General features: G+C 39.5%; 1 protein-coding gene across 4 annotated transcripts in view; it reads right to left on the reverse strand.

Moving 5' to 3' along the window:
* The window catches only part of LOC121616129 (R3H domain-containing protein 2), a 60201-nt gene that overhangs the window by 19741 nt on the left and 13707 nt on the right, over positions 1-26753 (reverse strand). For 2 of the 4 annotated variants that reach the window (XM_041950803.1, XM_041950810.1), the window contains exons 3-14: positions 14954-15096; positions 14076-14234; positions 13730-13952; positions 12232-12273; positions 10215-10301; positions 9903-10026; positions 8409-8487; positions 7824-7883; positions 6880-7020; positions 5837-5945; positions 4240-4335; positions 3602-3633 (exon numbers count right to left, since the gene is read on the reverse strand). In XM_041950803.1, the coding sequence (XP_041806737.1) occupies positions 3602-3633; positions 4240-4335; positions 5837-5945; positions 6880-7020; positions 7824-7883; positions 8409-8487; positions 9903-10026; positions 10215-10301; positions 12232-12273; positions 13730-13888 (929 nt within the window). In that variant the 5' untranslated portion in view covers positions 13889-13952; positions 14076-14234; positions 14954-15096. Of the gene's footprint in view, positions 1-3601; positions 3652-4239; positions 4336-5836; positions 5946-6879; positions 7021-7823; positions 7884-8408; positions 8488-9902; positions 10027-10214; positions 10302-12231; positions 12274-13729; positions 13953-14075; positions 14235-14953; positions 15097-26753 lie in introns of all 4 variants that reach the window. The other 2 variants (XM_041950794.1, XM_041950785.1) reach the window with 2 other exon arrangements.

Consider the following 26753-nt stretch of genomic DNA (forward strand, 5'->3'; position numbering starts at 1 on the left):
AGATGTGCACATAGAGAATTTGAAGTGGAGAAGAATGTAGGAGGAAACAAAAAAAGAAGGATAGTCAAACACAAAACAGGATAGAGGGGAGAGCAGAGGCAGAAGAGCACAGTAAGGTCATTAACAGATAGAGGTGACGTAGTCTGACAGGTTTTAGGATGGGGCATTCAACACAGATGCATATTGGCTGGTTTAGTGAAACCACATAACAAAAATCAGGCAAACAATCAAACAATATTATTTTCAATTGTAAACATATGACCACACACACTTCACACACACAAATACACATACAAACCCATCCACATAAGAAAACATACATGCAGGGAGAAAAGATGCTCCAGACAATCAACACTGGGGTGTCAGAGGATATTACAGTGACACATAATGAGACAAACGTCCATGAACTCAACACACACACACACACCATCTAAGACTGGAGACAACATTCACATGGGGGACTTGCATACACATGTGTTATACATTTGAATACAGATAAAAAGGTAACACGTGCACTGAAAATACATTGTATTAAAGACAAGAGATGGCATGGACACAAGAAACACATACAATTGTAAATTAATAGCAGATGTACATCAACACTCAGACAGTAAGAGCAGATGTACATCAACACTCAGACTCACACACACTTATCTACAAAATAACCACTTGCTACCACTGGTTCACCACTATGGTTCTTTAAACTGTATTGCTGTATACACACTCATTATGCTGTTGTGATGCTGTCACCCTGGATAAGGGCAGCTGCCAAGAAAACCAATGATCACACTGTAAGCGTAACCACCACTCTGGGGAAACCCCTCCATCACAAGTGAATGGTTGGGTCTGCCATTGACATGTCAGCATAAGAATATTACGGTTCCCTTTGAACATGCCTTACTGTGCTTGTACTTGAAAAGAAATTCAAATAAAAATCAAATTAGAAGCTAAATCTGCTATACATACTTTGGTGTAACATAAAGTTGAATGTAAATAGAAATCCTTGCAGGTGAACAGAGACCTATGACTCTAAATTAAGAACAGCAGGAATAAAACAAACCAAAACAAAAAAACAGCCAAGTCAGCTGTAAACACTTGCTTTTTTCATCCTTTTAGAACCGGAAGAGGGATATCAATTGACTATATTCATGTAGCGAGAACAAGAAAATTAATTTGAATCTCAATGAAGAGAACAGGGATGTGGTATGGGTTGTAAAACCCTTGTGATAGCGAGTGGTGTTTGAAGGTGGATGTGGCTGATAAATATTTCAGAGAGACTGTAATTAATGTAGGATCTATTTTTAGTCCTCTCTCTGCACAGCCTATTTTAAGGAAGGGTGGGTGCCCTGCCTTTCTCTGCAAAGGGAGGTGCACACTTCGCTTGGCTCTGCAGACAAAGATGAGAGAAGGATGAGCGGGAGGAGGAAGAGGAGGAGGGATTCTGCTGTTGATCACATGACATTTCATCTCCGCTCTCTCCTCACGACAGCATTTCCCATCACACGCACAAACAGGGAAAGCAGGGAAGCTGTTTTTGTTATGCGCTTCCATCACTCTTAGTTTTTACTAGATGGCTCAATTAACCCATGTCTCACAAAACAGTTTGTTGTTTTGGTTCATTTAAGTGAATTCTGTGGTTTTATGGCATTCTTAGAATAACAGCATGCAACCTGTAAAAGGTAATACCTAACCTAACTTTATATGAATGCTGGGCTCAAGGCATCTAGTTAATTTTTAGGTGAAATGTAGAAAGGCCATGAAAAGATTCTAAACTTCAAACATATAAATCATATAAATGTCATTTGTCATATAAATATGACAGATTACTTGTCAACCCCTTAGGTCTATATCTGAAAGCACTTCATCATAAAAGGAAGAAAAACTATATACTATTGCACTCTAGAACTGAAACAATTAATGGGTTAACAAAAAATTATTCGGCAACTGTTTTATTATGCTTACTACTACTTTTTGTGCATTGTATGCCTTTATTAGAAAGCGATGGCTGGGAGATTAGAGAAAATGAGAATGAGAGAGATTCAACAAAGGCCCCTGATCAGATTATAACTGGGAACACTGTGGCTCATAGTTGGTGTTGCAACACATTCGAAAAATAATGTAATTATTGAAGTGAAAAAAACAAACATATTTGCAAACTAGTTTGAGCTTCTAAAATGTGAACATTTATATAGTTATTTCAGTCCTATGTTAGCAAACTTTGGGTTTTGATTGCTGGTCCGACAAAAACAAGCAACATGAAAATGTCAACTTGGGTTCTTGGAGATCATGATGAACATTTTTCACTACTGTCCAATATTTCATAGAAAAAAAAGGTTCAACTGAGTACTTATACAGACTTTATTTACAGTGTAAATAACTGTTGCAGCCCTTTTGTACAAAACATGATAACATTACCTTTTCCTTATAGTCTCACGTTTCTTATTTTCTTGTTGTCACCTCCACAGCACCATTTCATGTGCTTATTACATATTTGTATGTGTCACTATGCAACAGGTGACATGCCAACAAAAACTACAAGACTAAGTCGACCACAAAACAAACAGGTTACTGTGGAAGCAATGCATTTATTTCATATAAAAAATGTAGTTGACGGTGAATGGGTGGAAGGGTAAGTAGGTCAATCAGTCTCCAGTGAAACCACAAAGCAGCCATGCATGGGCCTTGGGAAGCCCCACGGTGCAGTGCTGGAATAGCCATCAATCAGCCGACTACGCCAAGCAAAGATATAAAAACCACCACAAGTCACCACTATCATCACCAAACCACTTTCAAAAAATGGGCATGGCAACACACAAGTCAAAGTCAGCAGCACCCGAATACCTAAAGATCTGCCTCCTCTTTTGAGAGCTAGAGCAGTAGCCCTCAGTGGAAAGTCTGTTGGGGTTAACATTAGGAGAAAATGCTCGGTTACAGAACTGGATTGGAGAACAGGAGGGGGTTCAGGGGAGGGTCAGATAAGGAGAGGTAGGAGGTTGAGGTAGGCACAGTGCAGAACTTTTACCCCTGAGAAGAAGAAATAAAACGCATACAATGCAGAAACTTTGACTGGTGAAAAGCCCACGCTTCCTTTCTCTCTCTCTCAGCATATTATGTCCTAAACTTTCAACCTCAATGGCCAGGGTGCTTAGAGATGGAGGCTGACTGTATGAGCTAACTTATTTCTAGAAAACATTTGTTCCACTACCTACAAATCTTTCTGAGAGAAAGTGTGTCCCTCACAGTCTAGCATAACGCAATGCTTTAAAATCTGGCTTTGGAGAGAAACATCAGCATATTCATCATTTCCCTGGCAATGAAAGGAATAAAACAAGTGGGAAATAAAGATATGCAAATACTCTTTTATAGCTACAAGTTGTTTGAAAGGGACTTTTGTACGGGGTAGATTATTGCAAGTGTTCAGATTTGTACAGAGAATCATTATGTAATTTGCAAAATTAGCTGTATGTTTATAGGTCTACAGCTCCCTTCATTTCATACCTGAAACCTAGCAAGCAAACTGTAGCTGAAAGGGTAAAGGTGGCGAGGAAGGAGTCTTATCAATTGCACACACTAGAGTCTCCAGCAGGATGCATCATCTTACCTGTTGTCGTTGATGTATCCATTTTGAGAAGACTGTAAAAAAAAGGACACCTACACATTATGAAATGCTTCATTCATCCAGGAGCACATAAGACCAACATTTTCTTCTTCTGAACATTTCAGAGGTTTTCAAGTTTGACAACATATGTGTTTAGGATGTAATATGTTCCTTAAAGCAGTGGTTTCCAATCTGAGGGACCCCTTCAAGGGATCACCAGATGAATCAGTGGTTGCAGATGACTGCACAAAATTGTTGATTATTTTACTTTTATGCAATCTTTGCTATTTTCTTGGCAAATGCTGTATAATTTTTCCTCTCCAGGCCTCTGCAAACTATCAAAATAAATGGTCTGGGAAGGCAAAAGTCACTCTTCGAATGAGCTATACAGACATACACTGTGTCACACTGTGAGAAAACGGATCACAAGCAAAATGTTGGGAACCACTGACAAAGCAGAAATATTTGAAATATGTTTCACTACACATGGTGTTAAACAGTTCTTATTCTTGTCTGATCAAGAAATACTTGCTTCTTACAAATCAAAGGAGCTAGAGGTAACAGCTAATGATTAAGAAACGGATTGTAATTTAATGTTGTCCTTCCCATCGTCTGTTCCCCTTTCTAGGTGCAATACTTACTTCTCGGGCAAAGATCCGGTCTCGAACCCGCTGATACTCTTCCTCTCGCTCTTCAATTGACTTGCTACGTCGCCCATCCTGCAGCGGCACACGGATCTAATGTTTGAGAAAACAATCAGAATGCGAAAATAGTTATGCATGATTCACAAATGTATTCTGAAATATTATGTAAATACAAATAAAGCCACACTTAGTGTGACCTGCAGCAAAAAGTCACATGATAACAACAGTAGCATTCGAAAGAAGAGCAGCTGCCTATCGTCAAAACAACAGAAAAAAAACTGTGCAAAATGAGTGTTTTGAGGGTTGGAAACAGTGTGGGAAGGTTCAACACCACAAACGTGATAGAACACTCACAGAATCATCAAACAAAGGATATTACAAATATGTACAAGCATTAGGCACCAAGGAAAAGTGTCAATGCCTCAAACATTGTTGGAAGGAAGGAAGAAGTGTGAGAAACTTTCTTCAGACAGCAACGAAGCAAGCAAAATTGATTAAAAACATGCTTTATTATTCTTATAATGATCGAACTGTTGCTGTGGTTGAAGACAAGGTGATTCTGACAGCACAGTCTGACAGCACAGTAGATAGAGTCAAGTTTTGAATCACAAAAAGCACTGCTCCAGGCCACACAGTTTTGTGGCTCACAAACAGGGAAATCAACAGCAATGGAAGAGATTATATTTGTATGGAAAATTGAAAACTGTAAGTTATGTGTCATTTTGAGACAGTCCCAGGAACATGCTAGTTACTGAATATGAATGGCCTATGAATAGTTCAATACACTCTCAGTGTTGGTCGCAATGGTATTGGGAATGAAAAAGTCGTATCACGCTTTCTCCAATTCTAACTTTAATTTATCATCAACAATATATCAAAAGCAATCCGACTGTGCATACAGGAAACTTAATATTGAAAGGTTTGGACTTCAACATAGCCTTAAAAAGGTGACTGAGCTCCCTCCAATATTAGTACCACCTGAAGTCTTGCTGATTGTTAAATCTCTTTTCACATGCCAGTTTTCACATCTGCCGAAATCATTGTTAAAACTCTGCATTCTCTTACACATAGCGACCATTGATAAATCAATGAAGACTGTTAACTTCTATAGCTTTATTTGAAACTATTAAAGAGTTATTTTTAATCATCAACACATGGGTCAAAAGATGCTGCAGTACTTGTTGAAGCCACTCTGCCCACTACTACTCCTACTTCCAGATGCCCAGATAGTCTGGGGGCTCACCACTGGAAATCTGTGAGTGTCTGATTAACATCTTATTTGCCATCAAAAACAAACCATGCCTCCTTTGATCTGATAGGACCCTTTATCAAGAAAATGCAAGCTTAAATGGTTAGTTTTAAGGTCAGTATGAAAGATTGCATGAGACAAGCTTACGGCAAAGTTTTTTTGTTGCTCAATGACTAACACAACTGACCGTAACTACAAAAAGATGCCAGTATAAAGGGGAGTGAAGTACGAGAAATGGCACATTTGACCCATTAAACACTCTTTACTTTTCCGAATTTAGTGGCAACAATGAAAAAATGGACAGTGAAAATGACATGGTTAACAAATGTTTACAATGCAACCTACCTGATTATCATCCTTGTCCATGCTGGCATCATCTCTTTTGAGGATGAATTTCTTCTGGAAGTCCATGTTACGTTCATCCTTGATGTGTTCAGAGAACCGTTGTTCTGGGCTGTTGAAAAAGAAGAGGGTAAAAAGCATACTTTTTAACATACTAAAACAAAACTGGACAAAACAAAAAAAATGTTTAAGCAAATTAAAAGAAGAAAATGACTGAACTGTTAAAAAGTGTTTCCACAGTGAATGTGGTGATATTAGTGCTCCAAAATCTGAATATCAAATCCTCACACATGCAAATTGGAAAACTTTTAATTGTTAAGGTGCATCTGGCTGCTGTTAACATTATCAACACCTCAACACAAGTACATTCCTTTGTCTTCTGACAAACTCTTAAGCTAGTCTTGGAAAAAGTTATTTTTTTCTAAATGACAGAATTACCAGTGATACTTTGTTACCAACACATACTTTATATAATGGTTGTAGTTGTGGGGTACAACCTCGATCGAACAGCTTGCTGGCTGCTAAATTAACAAGTTCCTCTAACTGTATCACACACATTGTGATAATCACACCATGTTTTTGTCATTGGGTTGTGGGGTTGGGTTGTTGAATTGTTTAAGTGTATGCAGGGCTGAAGCTGCTTTCATTGTATATTGTTTTCAGCCTTCAGCAGAAACAAACGTCCTACTTGCCAACATGTTGCTGCTCTAGTTTTGGTTCAGGTTGTTCTTCGTGGAACTCAAGCATAGAATATATGGCTGCGGGAATCCTCTGTTACCTTCATGCTATGGTCCCTGTATTGTTATCCCTTGAGGTTGTTTACATTAACCATGTAACCTTCTGGGTTTTATGTCATATAATAGCCCCTTCCATAACCCCTATTGACATCAACACAATCATCTGGAAAAGTCAGAGTATGGTAAGTGTCATTAAATGCTTGAGTAACCTCCATACTTTGTAAGCATATCTATATAAAATAAAGATTTGAAACATGTAATTCTAGATCGAGTTTCCTGTGGCTTTAAGACTGCAGCTGCTACACTCACATGCGTGTGTTGCCCGTCTTGTTGATGATGACGGCCTTGCCTGTCTGATCCACATTGTGATCCATGCCAAAGTAGGCAGCCACACGGTGCAAAAGCATACGATGATAGGAAGTCATCTGAGGAAACTTCTTATACTGGTTACTGCAGGGGACGGGACAGAAAATAAAAAGTTGCAAGTAGCATGTTTTTTCATCACTGCACTCCAATCAATTCATCATGCCTTGTCACAGAGGTTGAGAGTAATGTAATTTCGATTCTGTTTGTCTTGTACATACTGCAGAATTGACAATAAAGACTTGACTTGACTGTTAAATTAGTTTCCTTCTGATGAATGCTGTGATGTCTAGTCTCACAATGTGTATATTTCTGTTTAACATTTACAATAATTTGAGAACATAACCCTTTTATGTTTGTTCTATAGAAAAAATAACAAACAGATCTGCATTATTAAGGGATTCTTCAAAACACTTACGTCAATAGATGTTTCACCTGACTATCTGCAACTACATTCCCTTTCATACAACCTGTATTCTTGATATTAGATGATAAGAACAATGGTAAATACTCCAATTATGCCATTTTTGTAACTCCTGTAATGCTTTCAGTTGTCTTGTTTCTCAAAAGAATTATCTGCTCTTAAAAAAGGCTTAAAATTTTTTTTTTGTTTTTTTGTGTTGTGTTTCACAAGCAGGATGTTCCAAGTTGGGGACACTTCATTTGGCTTTATTTTGATTTATTACTTTCAAGCGGACTTAAGTCTAATAACACTATTGTGGTCACAGGGGGGACACAAAGTCTTAGCCAGAAATACTGTCAGCCTAAACTTGCCCCATAATATTAACCACAACCTGCCACATTTGTCTCAGTACCTCAGCAATCTATAAATACAAAGGAGAAGGGCTAAATTTAAAAACAAGACAGTGGTTATGAAGAACATGGCTTACTTGTCGTCATTAATGAACTCCAGGATATCTTGTTCTAGTTTGAGCAGCATCATTCGATCCCTGCTGGGCCAAAGGGGGGAGGAGGAGTCAGAGGGGGGAGCAGGTCAGTGAGTAGAGTGGAGTGAGCATACCAACCACAAATCAAAGGCATGATGTATGGCAATAAATATTTTGTTTCCTCTTTAAAATTGGTAGGTATTTAGTAGTCAGTGCATGTTATCGTTCATATTGCATATTGCCATCAATAAAACTACAAGACCATTTCACTTCACAAAACCTGAGCGATGAATGCGCAAGTGCTTTTTGTCCCTGCTTGTTTTTATTAATTCATTGAATGAATTTACCTAATGAGTTACTTAATACTGTACAAGAACAGATGTAAGACACTGGGTAAAAGATTATCAAAAAATGAGCAATTAAATACTTAAATGTGTCATGAAAATATATGTCTCAGTAATGGTTGGACCACAATTCATTGTGTTTTTGCCAAAATGAACATCATTTTCATGCTTCTGTTAATTTTCTGTTGTGCTCCTGTTGTTATACGTGTGGATTATCAGTTAACCTTCAGCGCCAATCTCATACCTGGGATTGTTTTTCAGTGTGTTGACCAGAAACTCATGAACATCGATGCCCGTGGAGTCAGTGTATTCCTGACTGGAGTCTAACAAAGAGAAGAACAACGTAAATGGGCAAGCTTGGGGAAGAAAAGCTTGATCGTGTCACTTCCATAAAGTGCAGGGGAGATAGAGAGAGTTAAGTCGGATTGCTGCTAAGCATAGCTCCTAAAATGATACCCTAACACTTGGGTTGGGCAATCATTTCTATTTTCATATCGTCCAATTGTGGTCACTTGAGATTGCCGATAGGCGATCTGATTGCCGGGGCGTAGTGGGAGTAGGGGGGAGTTGGGGTGGGTGGGGCGGTTTGGTTACTTCACAGCACGCCAGTGATGTGACAGCATGGCCGACTTAGTCTTAGTGTAAAAGAAATATGTGGCATCTTGTATTTGGGGATATTAAGAGTTATACCCAGATGCCAAAGGTGTGCCTAATGATATTACACATACTATCTGGTAGCCATTAAAAGGCATTTATAAAAGAGACTGAACATTTTATTTAAATATTTATACATAATAAATAATATATATAAAAAAAACTAATGGCAATGTCTCCTCAATTTAGACAATGGCTCCCTTTAAAAAGTCTGGGTGTCTGTGCATAGTGCGTAAATATCACAGCTTTATGTTTTGTTTTACAGTATTATCTCTAATATCACAATCCAAATCATATATATAATCTTAACTACAGTTTTGGAGAGCAGGCACATGAAGAACGGAGATGTAGGGTGTCAGATCCATGGAAAAGAGACAGCAAAGTGGTTTGTAATTAAGGATTTTAAGTTCAACCATTACTTGCTAATTAATGGAGCTCAACAGGCAGACATGACCAGAAACATCTCTAAATGCACAGTAGGACACAGTTTCTAGAGATTATTTTTGTAACATCTTAGTTCTGGTAATAAGTAATAAGAATATCGGCAAAGAAAAAAAACATGGTCAGTCGTTACACGATCAATATACAATCCAATCACCCATCAGCACAAGCCTAAAACACTAGTAACGAAATTCCAGGTTGTTCAGGGAGGATAAACATAAGAAGCAGATAGAATGAGACACCAGCTCGCTGTTCTTCTATGCCTTCTCACACATGCACACACACTCTACAGGGGATCATTTCCCACAATTTTCCACTACACTAGACAGTTGGGCTAGCCATTTCATTTCTGCTGCTCACAGAGTCCAATGACGCCTGAGGGCCACTGCAGAGAGAAGGAGTGAGGTAGGTAATCAAAAAAAATGAGGGAGGGACCCAATTATCTTCCAGAGAAGATAGCTTGACATCATATTAGTCTGGGTATTAATAATGCAATGGACATTACATTTACATGCAAAACCTTGGCCCTTGCATTCATGGTATTTGTGTAGGGGGAATGAACTGAAAAAAAAAGTTAAATAAAAAAACAACAACTAGACCAACAAGCTACAAAATGCATTTAAAATCCACAGTTGCATCTTACCACGGGACAACATCTTTCGCGGAGTCTTGTCCTTCTTCTCCTTCTCTTCATTTTCATACTCGTCCTTTGACGACTTCTCTTCTTCCTTGTCTGATGGACAGCTGATGTGAAGCTGGATGATATCCTGGAAAACCACATTCCATTGCAATGAAAAAAGATGGTGACATTTTGAATTCTAATTTTGTTTAGTCTATTAAGCACTGTTAATCTACACAAACTGCAGCTGCATACAAAGAACTGCAGGCTAGGCTAGCTGCACGGTATCGAGTAGGGTTAGGGTGAGGAGTTAGAGGTTAGAGACAGGAACAGTACCGATTCTGGAGGTCCATCATTGGAGAACGGACCAGAGGACTCCTCACACACTGCCAGACTCCGTACCAGCTTCAGTTTGGCATTAGACTGAAACAGAATCACACATACATTGCCTGTGAGGCTAACTGTGTTTGTTTTTTTTAGGGAATTTCACAGAAATGTGAAGCAGTTTAAAATCAGCTAAGTCTAACTGACTGTTCTTCATCCCAATTTTTATTTGCCCAAAATTCATGCTGAAGCACTGATCGTTGCAGTTTATAAACAAGGTCCTCTTGCAACAAGCACAGCTCAAAAACAACTGCTAGTAATATGAAATCAGGAAGGAAATTAAAAAATGGGGAGAAAACACAAATGAGCTGCTAATGCACCAGAGTTCCTTGAAGCGAAAAATAATAAACCGTGAACCAAACTGAACTACAGAGTGCTGGCATCGCAAGGAGCATTATCAGAAGAAACTTTTTCCTGAATAAATGTTTTTTGCATCATTGATTTTTTTCCAATACAATTTTTAAGAAGAATTTTTTAGAATAATAAACGTTAATCATCTGTCAATACCAAGCTTTGCAATATGAACCATGATTTGTAGCGGTGTGTGTAACAAGTTTGTTACACCAAATGATTTGATAGAGAAAATCCTATCTTCTTAGTTCAAGAGGTTGTTGAATAATGACTGATAATAGAGGAGGAGCTGAAGTGAGGCAAGAAGAACACACAGAGCTATAAAACAACTGACTGGCTGATTGATACACTGTCGCTTTGCAGATTATGTACTAAAAACAAGAGGGAAATTAATAAGTGTGATCTAATGTCAAGAATGTTTTCACTGTGCTAACAGAAATTTGATCCAATCCCTTTTACAGGAGGCATTGGGAGAAAGTTAAGCATGGGATGTTAGAAAGGTTAGAAAGCCACTTTCAAAACACATAGTGTTAGGGCTGAACTCTCATGCCGAAATATAACCAACACCTGCCTTGTACAGAGGCCTAAAAAGCAGGACACTTCACTACACACCTTCCAGTGCAAGGCAAGTTCAGTTTTACAGATGCAATTGCTAATAAACTTGTTAGTGTTTGCGTCATTTACGGTCAAGTGACAATAACTTTAGACAATGGTCAATGAGCTGATGCTAAGGATGTAATAATACAGGGTTATTGTTCGGTACACTTACAATTTAAAAAAATATGGCTCCTAATATACACACATTTAAAAGTAACACTTTACTGGCCACAAACCCACATTTTCTCTTTCCTGCTGTTCAGCTGTATTATACAACATGAAATGATATTTAGCCGTTGCATGAATGAATGCATACAATGCCAAAGGAAAGACTATGGTGCATATCCAAACTATGTGGCACAAACCGCGGTGAAGTAAATCACCGTAAATGTAGACAGACCAGTGCAGAGAGGGTCTGGAGGAAAATAAGTCAAACAACTGTAGTTCACAGAGTATTTCTGTCATAGCTGATATCCACACAGTCAGTTGGGGAGTTCCTCCATTGGCAGTTTGTAGCAGAAAGACTCATACGTCAACACTAAGCAAGACACAAATGAACTTCACACTGCATCTGAACGCAACTAGCTCAGTGAAATGGAAAGCATATTGGGAGTCTGAGATAAGACTCACTGACAGACTTCAATTCATCTTAGAAATATAATTATTAAGCTAACTAACATCTATCAAATATAATTAGTTATATTTTATTTATTCAGTGACTTTATCAACTGCCTGAAGTGTATTCTCTTCTTTCATGGCCTTACTAAGGTCACTCAAATCCCATTAGAGGGTTAAAAGTAGGAGGGTTAAAGATTTAAAGTCAGTGATAAGAAGAAGGTGGTCCTCTGTAGTTGAGAGGATTAGAGAGTTAATATGGGAAAGTTATGTTATACAACAAACCAGCAGGGGGTTATTTCAGAGAGCAGGATTATGAAGTTATTTGGGTGACTTTTAGAAAGATGAGTATCTACTTTTGTAGTTGAAGACAAAATATTAATATCAATGACCACAGATCACTTACCTTGGCCCTTTTCCTGCCATGGCTGTGATTGGGCGCCCGCTTCTGCAAGAGAAAGATGTTATTTTACTGACATTAATAATAAAGTGCACAATGCAGATTAGACACAGATACATCCATTTGGAAAGAGAGTGCTACCAGCAGATACTGCAGTTCACTCGCAGAAATTTTAGCATCTAAAGCTCATGTTATACCACCGAATATCAGAACTATTTATGTGTTGATAGACTTTAATAGTTTTTTATCTCTATCGCATAAACAGAACGTTACAGATTAAAATAGTGCAGGGGTAATACGAGTTCCTGCTATTGTAGTACTGTCATGTACATTTACAAGATCTCATGTTGTTTGCTAATGAATTTATTTGAGCAGCCTGTCAAAAGATTTGGACACAGCTAGTCTTCTCAGATCAGTGACCAGGTGTATAGAATAGGGGTAAAAACACATAAACTTTAAAAGGCCTTTTTCTGCCGGAGAAGTCTGCTTTTTTCACAATGCATTTGCCTGAAATGGGTTTGTAACAAGGGTTTTTAAAAGACATATGCGCCATTGACAGATTTGCAACAGCTAAAGTATCACTGTGACGGCAGTGTGCTGATCTGACAGGGATTCCTCTTACAGTGTGTACTTGTATCCAAAATAACTAAATCCAAAATCTGGTTAACTTTAAACTCAAATAAGACTAAATAAGTCTGTTTCTACTTAAATGGTTGCGTGTAAAATTCAGACAAATGTGCACAATAAGAAAAAACATAGGTGTGCATTAATTAGTGTAGAGCCTTTTCTACCTACAATGCTTAACATATGACAACCTTGGCTAAAAACTACGGTAGAGAGAACAGAGAAGGGTCACATTATTACAGACCAGCTTTATACAAATCCTTGTTTTGCTGTAGCGAGGCTATTTCAGAGCATGTAAATGCACTATAACGTCATCAACCAATCGCGACCAGACGCGAAGCGGAGGCGCAGATGAACATCTGATTATCTCAAGGTCCGACTTAGGGATACGAGGATGGTGGAAGCTGGTGTCTTTCCCACTCTTTCTGAAGGGCTTCAGTATCACCTTAAAAACAGCATTACTGCCCTTGAACACAGTGTCGCTAATGATGTTGACGTTTCTTAAGTGTCGATTAATGCCGGCGCTCAAACTCCTAAAACTGGCAACACTGTATTCTCCTCATTCCTTAGTCGACTGGACAGACGCATAAAACAGTCGCAAAATGTCACTGAGAGTAGTGGCAGTGTAGCTCTCAAAGTTGATGTCCATGTTAACGTATGTTCTGAGTTTCTGTTGCCAGGGTTACCAACTAGCGTTTGAGCCAGCGCAATAATTTAGAACAATCAGGCTATTTGACCGGAACTTGTTTTACAGGTGTCCTATAACACTTTTTAACGGACACCCTGCAGCCAATCAGAATCGAGTATTCACCCAGACCATGGTATAAAATGGTATAAAAATTCTACACTCTAGCACTTGTTTATTGCTACTTCTTCCCACCTGTGCATCCTGTGGGGAGCTATCCTCAGGCTCCAGGCCCTCTCCTGTCCCTTCCTTGGTGCCCTGTGATTGAGGGGAGGTCTTGCCTCGACTACAGGGCTCAATGAGTGGCCCACTCTCTCCCTCCTGCTGGATGTCTGTTGTCAGGCTCACTGACATCTTCTTAAGGGAGGGGGAGAGGGTGGGAGTTGGGGAGGGGGTTGGGTGGAGAACCCAGGAGTGACTGGAAAGAAGAGGTAAGAGAAAAAGAGAGGAAAATTCAGGTCTCTGACAGTTTTAAACCCCAAAGGTCTGACAGATACACATACAGTATATGTGTGAGAGTGTACTTTACTATACTATCTACCTGTAGGTGGTACCAGATCTGTGCTGGACTCTGTACAGTGAGTCTGAATGGGAACCACACACAGGAAGATGAGGGGAACCCACTAAGGTAGTGTACTGGGCTGGGCTGCAGCAGGGGGCGAAGCGCAGTCCATAGCAAGCCTTAGCCTTTGGGGTAGGGCTGTGAGGAAGCAAAACACAGATGAACAAAATGCTAAAACTGCATTAAAAAAACTACAAATTTAAGGACTTCAATGACTAATGTCCTCCACTGTTTTGTTCTATTACATGTTCAGCATAAGTTGCCTCATTTTGGGTGGGGGAAAAAAACCCCATCTGATTAACAGGTTAATATGAACAGATAAAATAACTACATCTTAAAATCAATTAAGATCAAGATGTGTAACACTGACATAACTTTGTAACCAGTGACCATCAGTTTGATGCATTAACAGATGGCTGTTGGCAGTAACTGAAAAAGGACCTGAACGAGGGAAGAAAAGCAAACCCAACCAGGTTGTTTTATCAATATAACAAAGACATTATTGTGTAAGCCAGAACTTTCTCGTTTCATTCATAAGAATCTTTTAAGAAATAAAATTGAAAAAAAAAAACAATGACTGTCCAGCTTACTTATAATGGAAGTCCATGGTATGGGTTGGCAGAAATTAATCTGAGGCACTCTGATTATACACATAAAAATCCTTTATTTAGTCATGGATAAACCCAGATTTCTCTGAAGATCAATTTTGTACTTTTTAAAAAACAAACAAATAAAAAATTATTTAGGAGGTTTAATTTTCCCAGCACTGCTACAAACTCCCTCCAACAGACACATCTTTAGTAGAACAATATGACAAGAATATCAACATGCACAACAAAAAAGGAAGCAATATTTACAGCAATCAGGTGAACTGAAGAGGTAGCCGCTAGCCAGGCAGACAAGGGGGAGGGGCACACTACCTCAGCGGTCACTGGGGCCTCTCTCTTTTTTCTCCCTCCGGCTTAGTGCAGCAGCATGGTCTGTCCTCCAGTCAGGAGCCCTGAACACCAAGAGCAGAAGAGGAAGACACGGATGACGTCATGTTTCATACACTGAGTGACTCATCGCTGCTGCTGATCGTAGCAGGGAGGGGGACAAAGCAGCGGAAAGCTCACAGCATACTGGCACACAGGGTTTATAAATGAGAACCTCCAGTCTGGTTTAATCTTCCCAAGTCTGCTAAATTGTTGATTATTGGACTTTGTCACTATGTGAAATGCTGGTTTCTACAGTGTGGGCACCTCTCTTCATTGATGGGAAATGTATCTTAGTAAGAACAAGATTTTCCTGCCAAAATAAAACTAGTAGAAATATGTCAGCAATAGACAGTTCATTTGGCAAAGCGGTATACCAAGAGGGGTGACAGTTATTGCCTTTTCAGCTGGAGGTCACGCATAGTGCCAACTAGAGTTGCATTCCTTTTGTTAAGTACAGCTAGTAGTTAAGAACTGTGCTGTCATGTATCTCCTCAGATCTGGGGTATATGCCTGCTTTATCTGTTCTCAAAGTTGACCATAGATTTAAAAAGCAATGTATAAATACAACATAAAAACATAAACACACATCTACGTCTCTCGTTGAAACCCACTAGGTATCTTCCAGGTTCATCTTAATTAAACTAACCAATCACAATCACTAAATTTGGGCCACTATATCTTCATCAAAAACAAAATTGTTATTACGAGAATATTTGCGATAACGATATTCTTATCATGGCTAGTATTCTCACTTGCTTCATCTAATTAACATCATTAAACCTATTTTCCCACATTGGAAAAACATGCCACAGAATTGCATGCAGCTTTGGGGTGAATTCTGGCTCCAAGGTGGTCCAAAGTGTGCATTAAATCATATATGCAGAAACGCATACGATAGTGAGATGAAGTGCAATAGAGTACAAATTTAGGCAGAAAAAGCATCACTGCCAGATTGTATGCATGCAGTGTGGATGAGCACAATTCATGCATGCCCCTGCTTGTACCTCTGCTGTGCTGTGCTGTGCTGTGCTGTGCTGTGCTGTGCTGTGCTGTGCTGTGCTGTAGGATAGATGAGATGAGTGAACAAACAAGGCAGGGATTCCCAGTGTGGGGAAAACCCAGGCAATGCAACAGCACAGGCGTCATCAGCTGCAGCATCAGCAGCATTACACCACATCACTGACCAGGACACCCACATGCCCCAACCCACTCTGCTTATACAAGTCTGCCATACAGCAGCATAGAATACAGCCATGCTATCTACTGTAGGCAGATACAACTGCCTGACAGTCCCTATCGAACTTATCACTGTATTCTTGTGCAAAAAGAATGAATGGTTTTGGATTAGAAAGCAGAGAAAATCATTCATCTCAAGTGTCATTCTCATGGCTGAGCGAATATCCTAGCGTTATAGCAGGGAGGGGCCGTAGAACAAATTGTGAATCAGAGCCAGGGTGCTTATGAATAAACCAGCTTTACCTATTCTCTCCTCATCCACCCATTCCTCTCTTATGTTGCCTCAGTTCTCTCAACACTCCCCCTCTGCTTCCCTCAAAACACACACACGCACGCACGCACACGCACTCGCACACAGGCCCACAGGGTTGCCAAGGAGATGGTAACGTCATTCGCAACTGCTGCCATTTGTGTTGAGCGAGTACCAGTGAGAAGGGCAGGGAGAAGAATGATATTAAAAATAAATATGTGGACTGCAGTGTGCACAGACTGAGAAGGATGGACAGACTGATGCAGAGAGAACAGGGCACAGTCAAAAGAAAAAGAGAGCTTGATGACACCCTGAAAACAACATAGTTTGCAGTAATACATGTTTATACTGAGAAATTCTGATTGGTTCTTCAAAGTCTACATATTCTGTATCGCCTGATAAATGGTCACTGCAAACAGAATTCATGTGAAAGATTACTCCAAGACTCCCATAAAAATTGGACTACTGTATGTATCCCACAGTGTTAAGCAGTGACAGCAAGTGTTATGTTTACATCAACAAAATCTTAAAACGCTGCTCTGAGCGGAGTAGACAAGGAAATAGAATTTGTCACCAGTAATGTTGCCCTTTTGTTGATGGAAAATAGCAATGATATTTATTAGGCAAACACAGCATTATGTCCATGTTACCATAGCATTGTGCTAGAATTCTGAGCTGTATTATTATTACCACTACTGTGGCTGGTACTAATAAAGAGCATCTTCATTCTTATGTACTGGTAACATATTGTGTTGTGCTAGCATAGAAACTTAACTACAATGTGTCATAACACAGGCTGCACACTGCAGACTCATCTACAATACTAGCAGCAGCAGCAGCACTAATCTGTGCCCCTTGTGTCTGTCCGTCAGTTCAGTCAGTGTGTCGGACAGCCTGATGCTGGCATCTCTCTGCCAACTGTTTGCATCATAACATGTGGGTGCAGACATGCAGTAGGGCAGCTGATTCACACAGGACTCTGGCCAGTTATATCAAAATTTATCAAACCAAGTTTATTATCTTGACAAGATGTCACACACATTACCGGCCTTGCAGCCTCTTACACGGGCCTTCCTAATGACAGGCAACCAGCTGAGACACACAGGTCATACACTGCCCTGTCCACTGTGTCAGGTTACCACACCAAAGACTGCCAATGGGAGGGAGGCCTGAGTTAGACAGTGAGTGTAAGTGTGTAGTGTGTGAGCCAGTAAGCAAAAGAGACAGAGAGAGCTATCTCTGGTCACCACCGTGTGTATGTGTTCGTGTTTGTGATAAGGTGCACAGAATGTATATCGCCACTTCAGAGAGTAGGCTAGCTGGACTAAATATTTCGTGCAGGTATGAGCTCACTGTCAAATTTAGCTGCTCCAGGTCAAGCTTGGTCAGGGTCTCAGCAATAGCTGACAGCGGGGCAAGCCACAAAAGTGAGAGGAATTCTATTGCATGGTAGCTGGTTAGAGTGGCAGGCTTGGGTATATCAATTCTTTTAACTGACTAATTTATTTGATAACGAAGGTTAACTAACAGACACCATGTACATGGAGCTAAAAGCCATGGTTTGATACAAGCTATTGCCAAAGAGCACCAAAATGTGAATCTGACGAGCTGTAATTTGAAAGACATGATACATTTGTCAACCTTTGACAGGGTTAGTCGTTCACAAACAAAGATGGGATGAGGTTCACCACTTTGTGAAACTTGATTGTATAAAGGATATTACTATATGGGCTGTGGAGCACTTTTAATTTGCAAATCACTGCACTGCACGTTTTAGACAGCATCCCAACTGTTTTAGAATTGGGGTTTTACAGTGGCCATTGCCTATTTCTACAAATTTGTGTGGCCAATGATTACAGCTGCTCCAATTATTCTATTATTATTACTGGATTATTTCTAATTTTGTAATGGAGAAGTATGTGTATAGCAGACATGCCTCTCCATTTTCTCTGCAGAGGCTGAATGAAAGATGAAGGTGAATGGAAGCGCAGAACGCTGCAAACAGGAGTGAGCAAGCACGCACAAACCCACAGACAGTAGTGGGAGAGACATACACAAGCAGTTCGACCCAATTCAGCTCCTCTGTATTCAGCCGCGCACCTCGCCCATTTGACGTCAGAGAGAACCCATTTCACAAAAGGCAGCAAGGTTATGTCTTCACAGAGTGTAGGCTGGTGTGTGTGTGTGTGTGTGTGTGTGTGTGTGGTAATGGCAGAGTTTGTGCAAGCTCAGTGCCTGCACATATTATATATCAGCAGCACTCTCAGTGTGTGCATACCAGTGTTTGTCTATGTCAGAGAGGATTCCCCTTTGCGTCGGTTGCACAATCTCATACAGGGAGGGGTCGAGAGGGCTGGCAGAGCACTGGGGACTGTAGAGGAACAGTCCAGGCACATTCACACGAAAACAGAGTCTGTGCTTCACACAGTAAAAATACTGATACATGTATCACTGGCCAAAACACACATACTCACTCCAGAACACCAATTATTTTCTGTCATGAGCCATGTAAAAGAGATTAAGTGACTGCATTGTTCAGAAAAACAGAGCCTGGAAATGTATATGATGAAAACGAAGATCTAGAGACAAAATATCCTAGTAACAAGACACAAAACACAGATGAGAGGGACATGAATGGTCAAATGCAACGTACGACAGGGTTTCTCTTTTTCCATCTACGCCTCTCTCCGTCCTTCTCCCTGCCACCCCCTCTCTTGATTCTCTCAGTGCTATGAGGATACCCCTTCCTGCCTTCCACCCCCTCCACATTAAACCCTCCCATCAGCATCTCTCTCTGTCCACACACTACTAAGTCTCAGCTTTCTTGGTCCCTCTCTTTTTCTTCCTCTTTTAATGTGTCTTCTTAAATTGTCAGTCCTGCTGCTGACGCCATCCTCCTCCACTCAGCCAGCCCACTCAGTCCTGTGGGACGAGCTATGACTCATTCTCTCCCTCCTTCCCTCCCCTCCCTCCCTCCCTAGTTACCTACCTACCTTTCTGCAGCTCTCTCTAAGTCTCTGCATGCTCTCACTAGTTATAACCTATGTATAGTTCTCTGCTGTGTGTGGGGGAACATGCAAAAGGAGCATAAAGAGAAAAAAATTAGATGACGGTTAAAAACACAAGAAAGTGGGTGATGGAGAAAAAGAGATGTTGGCCAAGTGAACGACAGTCTCCCTTCTGCATAATGAATGAATGGAGAGAGAGAGAGGGGATCCTGATCTTTCATGCATTATTGATGAAGGCAAGGGTGCTGGAATGTGGGTAAGGGAGAAGGCCAAATTAGAGGAGTAAATAAAATGATGAAATAATCACAATCAATACAGACAATAATGAACCAAGGCAAATGTGAACTAATTAAAATAATTAGAAAAAACTCTGTTTTTTTCCCAATGTTTCTTTTTTTTCTTTCTTTCTTTCTTTCTTTCTTTCTTTCTTTTGTTAACTATACAATCTTTATTTCAAAATTCTTCTCGGTGGATCATGGTGATCAGATCTAGGGATGTTTTCTGCCATTGACATGCTGAAATGGCATCTTTACAGTGCCCTGACAGCGCCCTCCCAACTTTTAACCCAGGGATGTCAGGGATATTCGTACTAAAGACAACAAAACTCTAAAATAATACATATGGAACTTTTTTAGCAGACAAAAGAGTGTTAAACTAAGCAAAACATGTTTTATATTTTATCTTGACCAGTTTCATAAAGTAGTCACCTGGAATGGTTTTCAATTATTATTAATGTGAAAAGTTAATTAGTGGAATTTCTTGCCTTTTTGATGCATTTGAGACAACTAGTTGTGTTGTTCAAAGGTAGTGTTGGCATACATTTTATATACACTTAGTATTTGGTAGCATTGTCTGTAAATTGTTGTATAACTCTTGTAAAATGTTTCGGCCGGCCTTCCACATGCTTTTCACAATAAATTGGTGGAATTTTGGTCCACTCCTCCAAACAGAACTGATGTAACTCAGGTTTGCCTGCACAAGCTTTTTCAGTTCTGCCCACAAATTTCTCTTTTGAGGCCAGGGCTTTCAGATGGCTATTCCAATACCTAAACTTTGTTGTCCTTAAACCATTTTGCGACAATTGTATGCTTGAAAGTGTGGTTCTCATCATTGTCCATTTGGAAAACCAATTTTCAACCAAGCTTTAACTCCCTGATGATATGTTGAGATGCTGGTTCAATATATGCACATTACCCTTCTCTCTCGTGATGCTATGTATTGTCTCTTCTGCAGCTAACCACCCCTATAACATGATGCTGCCACACCTGTGCTTCATGGTTGGGATGGTGTTCTTCAGCTTGCAAGCCTGCCCTTTTCCCTCTAAATATAACAACAGTCTTTGTGGCCAAACAGTAATTTTTATTTATTTCTTTTTCATCAGACTGCAGGAAATTTTTCTAAAAAGTAAGCTCTTTGTCCTTATGTGCAGTCATATACTGTAGTCTGTCATATTTTTGGTGTTTTTGGAGCGGGGGCTTCTTCTTGCTGAGCGACCTTTCAGGTTAAGTCATGGGAGTCTTTTTACTATGAATATAGATGCTTGTGTAGCCTTTGCTCCACCACCTGTACGTGGTCCTTTGTTGTTGTTTTAGGATTGGTTTGCAGAGACAGAAAGAGACAGAACACATCTCCTTCCTGAGCAGTATGACAGCTGTTTGGTGCAATGGTTTGTACAGATGAACAAGGTAAATTGGGGTATTAGAAAATTGTTCCCAAGGATGACCTGTAGTGGTTGAAATTTGTTTTCTGAGATCTTCGCTATTTTCTTTGATTTTCCCATGATCTCAAGCAAAGAGACACAGAATTTGAAGATAGGCATTAAACTACATCCACATGTACACCTCAAATTGATGTCAGTTGGCCTACCAGAACCTTCTATAGCCGTAAAGTGTAGTAAAGTAATCTGTCTGTAAACAATAGTTGGAAAAGTAACATGTGTCATGCACTAAGTTAATGTCCTAACTAACCTTTGCAAACTATAGTTCAGCATGAAATCTGCGGAGTGGTTAAAAAAAAGCTTTAATGACTTAAACCTCACTGTATGTAAACTGTACCTCTGCTGCAGATCATAACTTCATTACAGTTATTAAATTAACAGCACCTCAGATTAGAGCCCACATAAATACTAGTAGCAACATCAACTGTTCTGTCTGTGTAAATCAGACCTTCATAGTCAAATTTCTACAAACACACCACTACTAAGGGAGACAAACAAGAAGACGAGAATTGCTTGGGCCAAGAAACAGAGGGAAGGGCCATTAGAGCAGTGGAAATCTGTAATTTGGTATGATTAGTCCAAATGAAAGACTTTTGGTTCAAACCGGCATTCTTTGTGAGACACAGAGAAGGTGAATGGATGGCCATGATGTAATTTTATTCCAAATTTTAGAAATAAATTAAGACTTAAATAAATAAAATAAATAATTTAAACAAACACTTAAGTTAAAAGAAAGTAAATTTGGCAGGCTTCACAATTCCATTTTTAATTACATTATAGCAAAATATTCACATTTTTCTAATTTACATTTTAAACACCAGATTATGAACAAAAAATATGCACTTTATCTGGTGTATCAGCAGCGCTGTGAAGAGTTATAGTGTAATAGTTAGATATTTTGATAAAATAATCTTACACTTTTGTGCAAGAGAAAGTAAGGGCCTCAGGGCTGCATGTTTGGAGAGATGAACACCACATTCATTTCTATTCTCACATAAATGTAAAAAAAATTGATGATTGATACATAGAATTTGCAGCATCTTACTGATATGTAATCTCAATGTTTGTCTTCTTCACCTGACATGAGTCATCTTAATGTCAGAACAGTCACTTCACTTTATGTTATCTTAAATTAAGGATAATTTATTGTGATAAGACACAAATGAAATTCTGCCAAATGAAAATATTGGCAAAACAAGAGGGAAAATTAATAGATGTAAAACCAAGACGAAAAAGGATCTCCCGTGGCTACTTTCGACAACGAACAGCAGCTCTTGTTCTGTTGGTGGTGCATGGAGTCTCCAGACTAGATTTGAGGTGACGACCCTAAAACTATGAGCCTCGTTTGAGTCATGTCTGGCCACAGACCCTTGTGGGGTTTAAGAACAAAATCTTACACTGTATGATCATTATGAATTTGATATAAATTATATTGCATGTATGAAGCCTAATACATTGATGTTTTGTATAGGAATAGGTGTTATGTTCCTGTTTTGCCTGAAAACATTTCTTGTTAAGGTTATAATATCCTTTGCCAGTCACATGCCTGAGTGATAAACTGCACTACTAACAAATGTTTTATACTCACGCTACAATTTTGCTCGTCTGTGCAACAAATCTTTCAACCTCTGCAGTATCAGTACTGTGTAAAAGTTACAAGTACAGCCCTGAACTGGTTGGAGTTTTTGTTCATGGATCACTGCAAAAAATGTTATGTCTCAACCAACGTTTGTTACGCACAAAATTGGGTTAGTAACCTAGGAAACACACAAGAAAGCCAATTTTTAAGGTATTGCAAAATTGATCTTCTCATATCAGATCCATCTATAAAAAGCATATTTTTCCCATCACAGTGCAACCAGAGGAAAAGAGGTTAAAAACCCTTTTATAACAACAATCTGACAGTCAACAGTCTCCATGTTTTTCCAATGTTCTTTCATGCCAACTGCATGGCTGAATAAATGAATATTCAGCAAAACACTTTATGTAAAACATGTGAGATAACAGGAATTAAATAGGGTTAAAAGGGTTTAAGTTGCAACAACAAATGACCAGACTGCCTTACAAACCACATGGAAGGAGAAACAAATCTAAAGTGTGAATAACCACAGCAAAAGAAAATGTTTCAGAGGAACAACTGAAGAGAAAAAATGAGTCACAATAAAGGAAACCCTGTTGGTGATGTTGAGGACAAGGAAGTACATTTGTGTGATGTCAGACTTAAACTTAACATTTGGTTTGAACTAAATTAAAGGTTACATTTTGTTGTGGGAAACTTATTTCGGATTGAAATAAGATCATGATACTCAAGAAATTTTGTGCTGTTAGTGCAGCAATGCACTACAATATGAAATTCATACAACCACTTGAAACATTTTCTATTGAATTTAAACAACTTAATAATAATGCATTTTACATAATCAAAGAAAATTATGAATTTCATATCCCTCTCTACAAATTAAAAAACAAGATATTAACTCATATAAATTAAATTGAAATTTTACACTGTGCTTGAGTTTTGGGATGCAATAATACACAAGAATACTATATGGAAAACAAGAGCACTGAACTGTCGAGATGGGAAAATGTTACAGACCAATTTTTTTCATGAACAAGTAAATTACCTGTTTCTTGCATAAAACAACATTTTTGCTTCCATGTTGAGGCAGTACAAAAGCTTTATGCTGAATAATCTGACAACTAACAGAGCATCAATCAAGTGTCTCCAGTACTGAGGTGATATACAGATGCATTTTAACTTAGAAGTTCATACATAATAATTCAATTGTATTCCAATAAATATACTAATGACAGAATGTTGGATAGGGGGATTATCTCATTGTTTCAAGTACTGTGAAAGATTTGTGTAAGATTCTGCCCGCTCAACCTCAGCTGCTGATGTAACATGAATAACTGTGTCAAAATGAAATTTGGAGGCAGCTCCTGCACTCATTATAAACCTTATGTAATTTATCAGCTTTTTTTACTGTTAGAATGGGGGGGTAGAGGAGAGTAAGAGAGATAGGAGAAAAAAGAGAACGATGGAGGAGCAAGGGGTGGCTAGTGAGACAGGAAGAGAGGAAAAACTTCTCAATGATGAAACAATCTGTGCTGTTAAGCGATTGGACCAGACTTCCACCAATGGGAGGACCAGCTCCATGGCAACAGGCTCTGTCACCAAGAGAAAAGCAGCCATATCCCTCAACACCCCCATATTTTCTCTTCCTTTCTCTCTCACGACCCCCCTCCTTTCCCCAATTACAAGGCCCGGTGTATTTATCACTGGGTAAACACAAATAAAACAGCACACAGACACACACAGCAGCCTCATGGGTTACTTATAGCCCGAACAACACAGCACAATCGCACAGACACAACAAACATACACATGCGAAACAAACAAGGCTTGCAGATGTACACACAGGCACACCGACTTAATGGGGCTTACATAGTGATCAGAATGTGAGTCATTTGCACACACACTTATTTAAATGTGCAGATTGGCGATGACTCTTCTCACACACTGTCTGACTGCAGACAGTTCTGTTCCACTTCGTCCTGATGAGAGCAGTGACTAACTATCAGGTCTGGTGGAGCTGAACCTTGAACTAAACAGACTGAGCTCACAAACACTAGAACAGACCTCCAGAATAAGGAAGTAGGCCTCAGCAGTCAAAAAGAAACTACCCTCCCCTCACTGACATAAATATGCGCAAGGTGAAGTCAGAATGAATCAAAGAGTATCCTTCCTAAGTACCAAACCAGCTTCACTCAGTTCAACTAGCTGTACAGGGTAAACCTAGCTGATATGAGGTGGTAAACCACAGGACACCAGTCTTAACATCTGAGGTTAACCCTGAAACATTATTGGATGCATAAAAATACACAGTACACAATTATAATGGACCGCTGCTTATCCACTGAAGATGCTATATCAGCGGTGCATGTTCAGAGGTTAAGTGTCTGAGAAGCAGTGATACGGACTCAAGTGTGCTCAAAACTTATTTTGTTGATGCCAGCATGATAGACAAATATTACTGTGCAGGCAGGTCTGTGCTGAGCAGGACAAATATGAGTTTAACTTTTTAACATGTGACTATGAATACTTCAGTAAAAGCTTTTTGTTTTTTGGGGGGAGATTGCCTTTATTTGATTGTTACAAGTGAAGAGGGAGGCAGCAAACAGAGACAGAGACAGAGAGGGGTATGGACATGCAACAAAAGTCCCTGGCTGAAATTGACTGTTGCAAACATGAGGCGTGTGCTGTAACCAATCAGCTACGAAGGTGTACACCTAGTAAGCAGTGTTGACATAATGACAGAGATAATTATGTAAAAAAATTGCAATATTTATTTTATATTGCCTAATATTTCATTTACTGTAAAATGTTGTTGTTCAGCACAATGAATAATCTTAAAATCCATTTTAGACTGACTAATTAAACCAATATAATTTTGTTTCAATATGTGAAGTGTTGAAGTGCCAACACCCTATGAGGGCACTATAATTTATGTCCACAAGGAGAAAGCAATAGACGAAATGCACCTTGATTCATTTGCATCTGATCCATGCACAGGCAATACCAAATCTGTGCTGCCTGCTATGTATACTATAAGTAGCTTGTGCGTCCAAAACTTGATCTGCATGGTACCAGTTAGACCTGGTTGGGAGTGGTTTCTGCTCCATTTCAACTTGGCACACCAAAAACCAAATGCCCTTCTTGCACACATGAATAAACAGCTGTGTGCCCCAAATAAAATATCATGTGTACAAACAGCATTTTATCACAGCGTGGTACTACCTGCTGAAGAACTCGAAGATACTTTAACATATGATCAGCCTTCATGGTTGGCATATTAATAAGGAAAGCGCTGGCCTGACAGAGCAGAGCATAAGTAGCAAGCTGCATCAGTGGGCTTCCCTGGAATGCCTCAACCAGGTAGGCAGGGACTCAAGCCCTGAGGGGAGGACCACCAATGACTGCTGGAGCATAAATCAAGCTCAAGCCACCACACAACTTTATTGGCACTATTCTTCCTCTGCACTCTGGATGTCTCAAGCTCTCTTTTACTCAGTTTCTAACTGTCTCTCTGTTTAGCTGGTGGTCTTTAGCCAACAGGCTCTGCCTTTAGCTTAAGATGCATATTTTATCACCCTGTTAGGCAGCTTACTAAATGTCACACATTTGTAAGGCCTTGACTTGGCCACAGGTATGATACAGGTAATACAGCTCTCATTGTCTCTTTCTGGATGTGTCTCTCTCACCCAATATCTTTTACTTTCTGTCCTATCCCATTTCAGAGCAGAGTGGAGCAGCAGCAACTCCTGCTCCCTGCATTTTGTAATCACTATTCTCCCAGTCTCCTGTTTGCTCTGACACCAAGAGCTTCTTTACACTCCATTGCAAATATGTTGAGTCCTGTCTTTCTATTGCATGCATCACAAATGATCATTAAGTCAGTAAAAACT

Source organism: Chelmon rostratus, chromosome 2 (assembly GCF_017976325.1).
Source record: "Chelmon rostratus isolate fCheRos1 chromosome 2, fCheRos1.pri, whole genome shotgun sequence".
NCBI classification, from domain to species: Eukaryota; Metazoa; Chordata; class Actinopteri; order Chaetodontiformes; family Chaetodontidae; genus Chelmon; species Chelmon rostratus.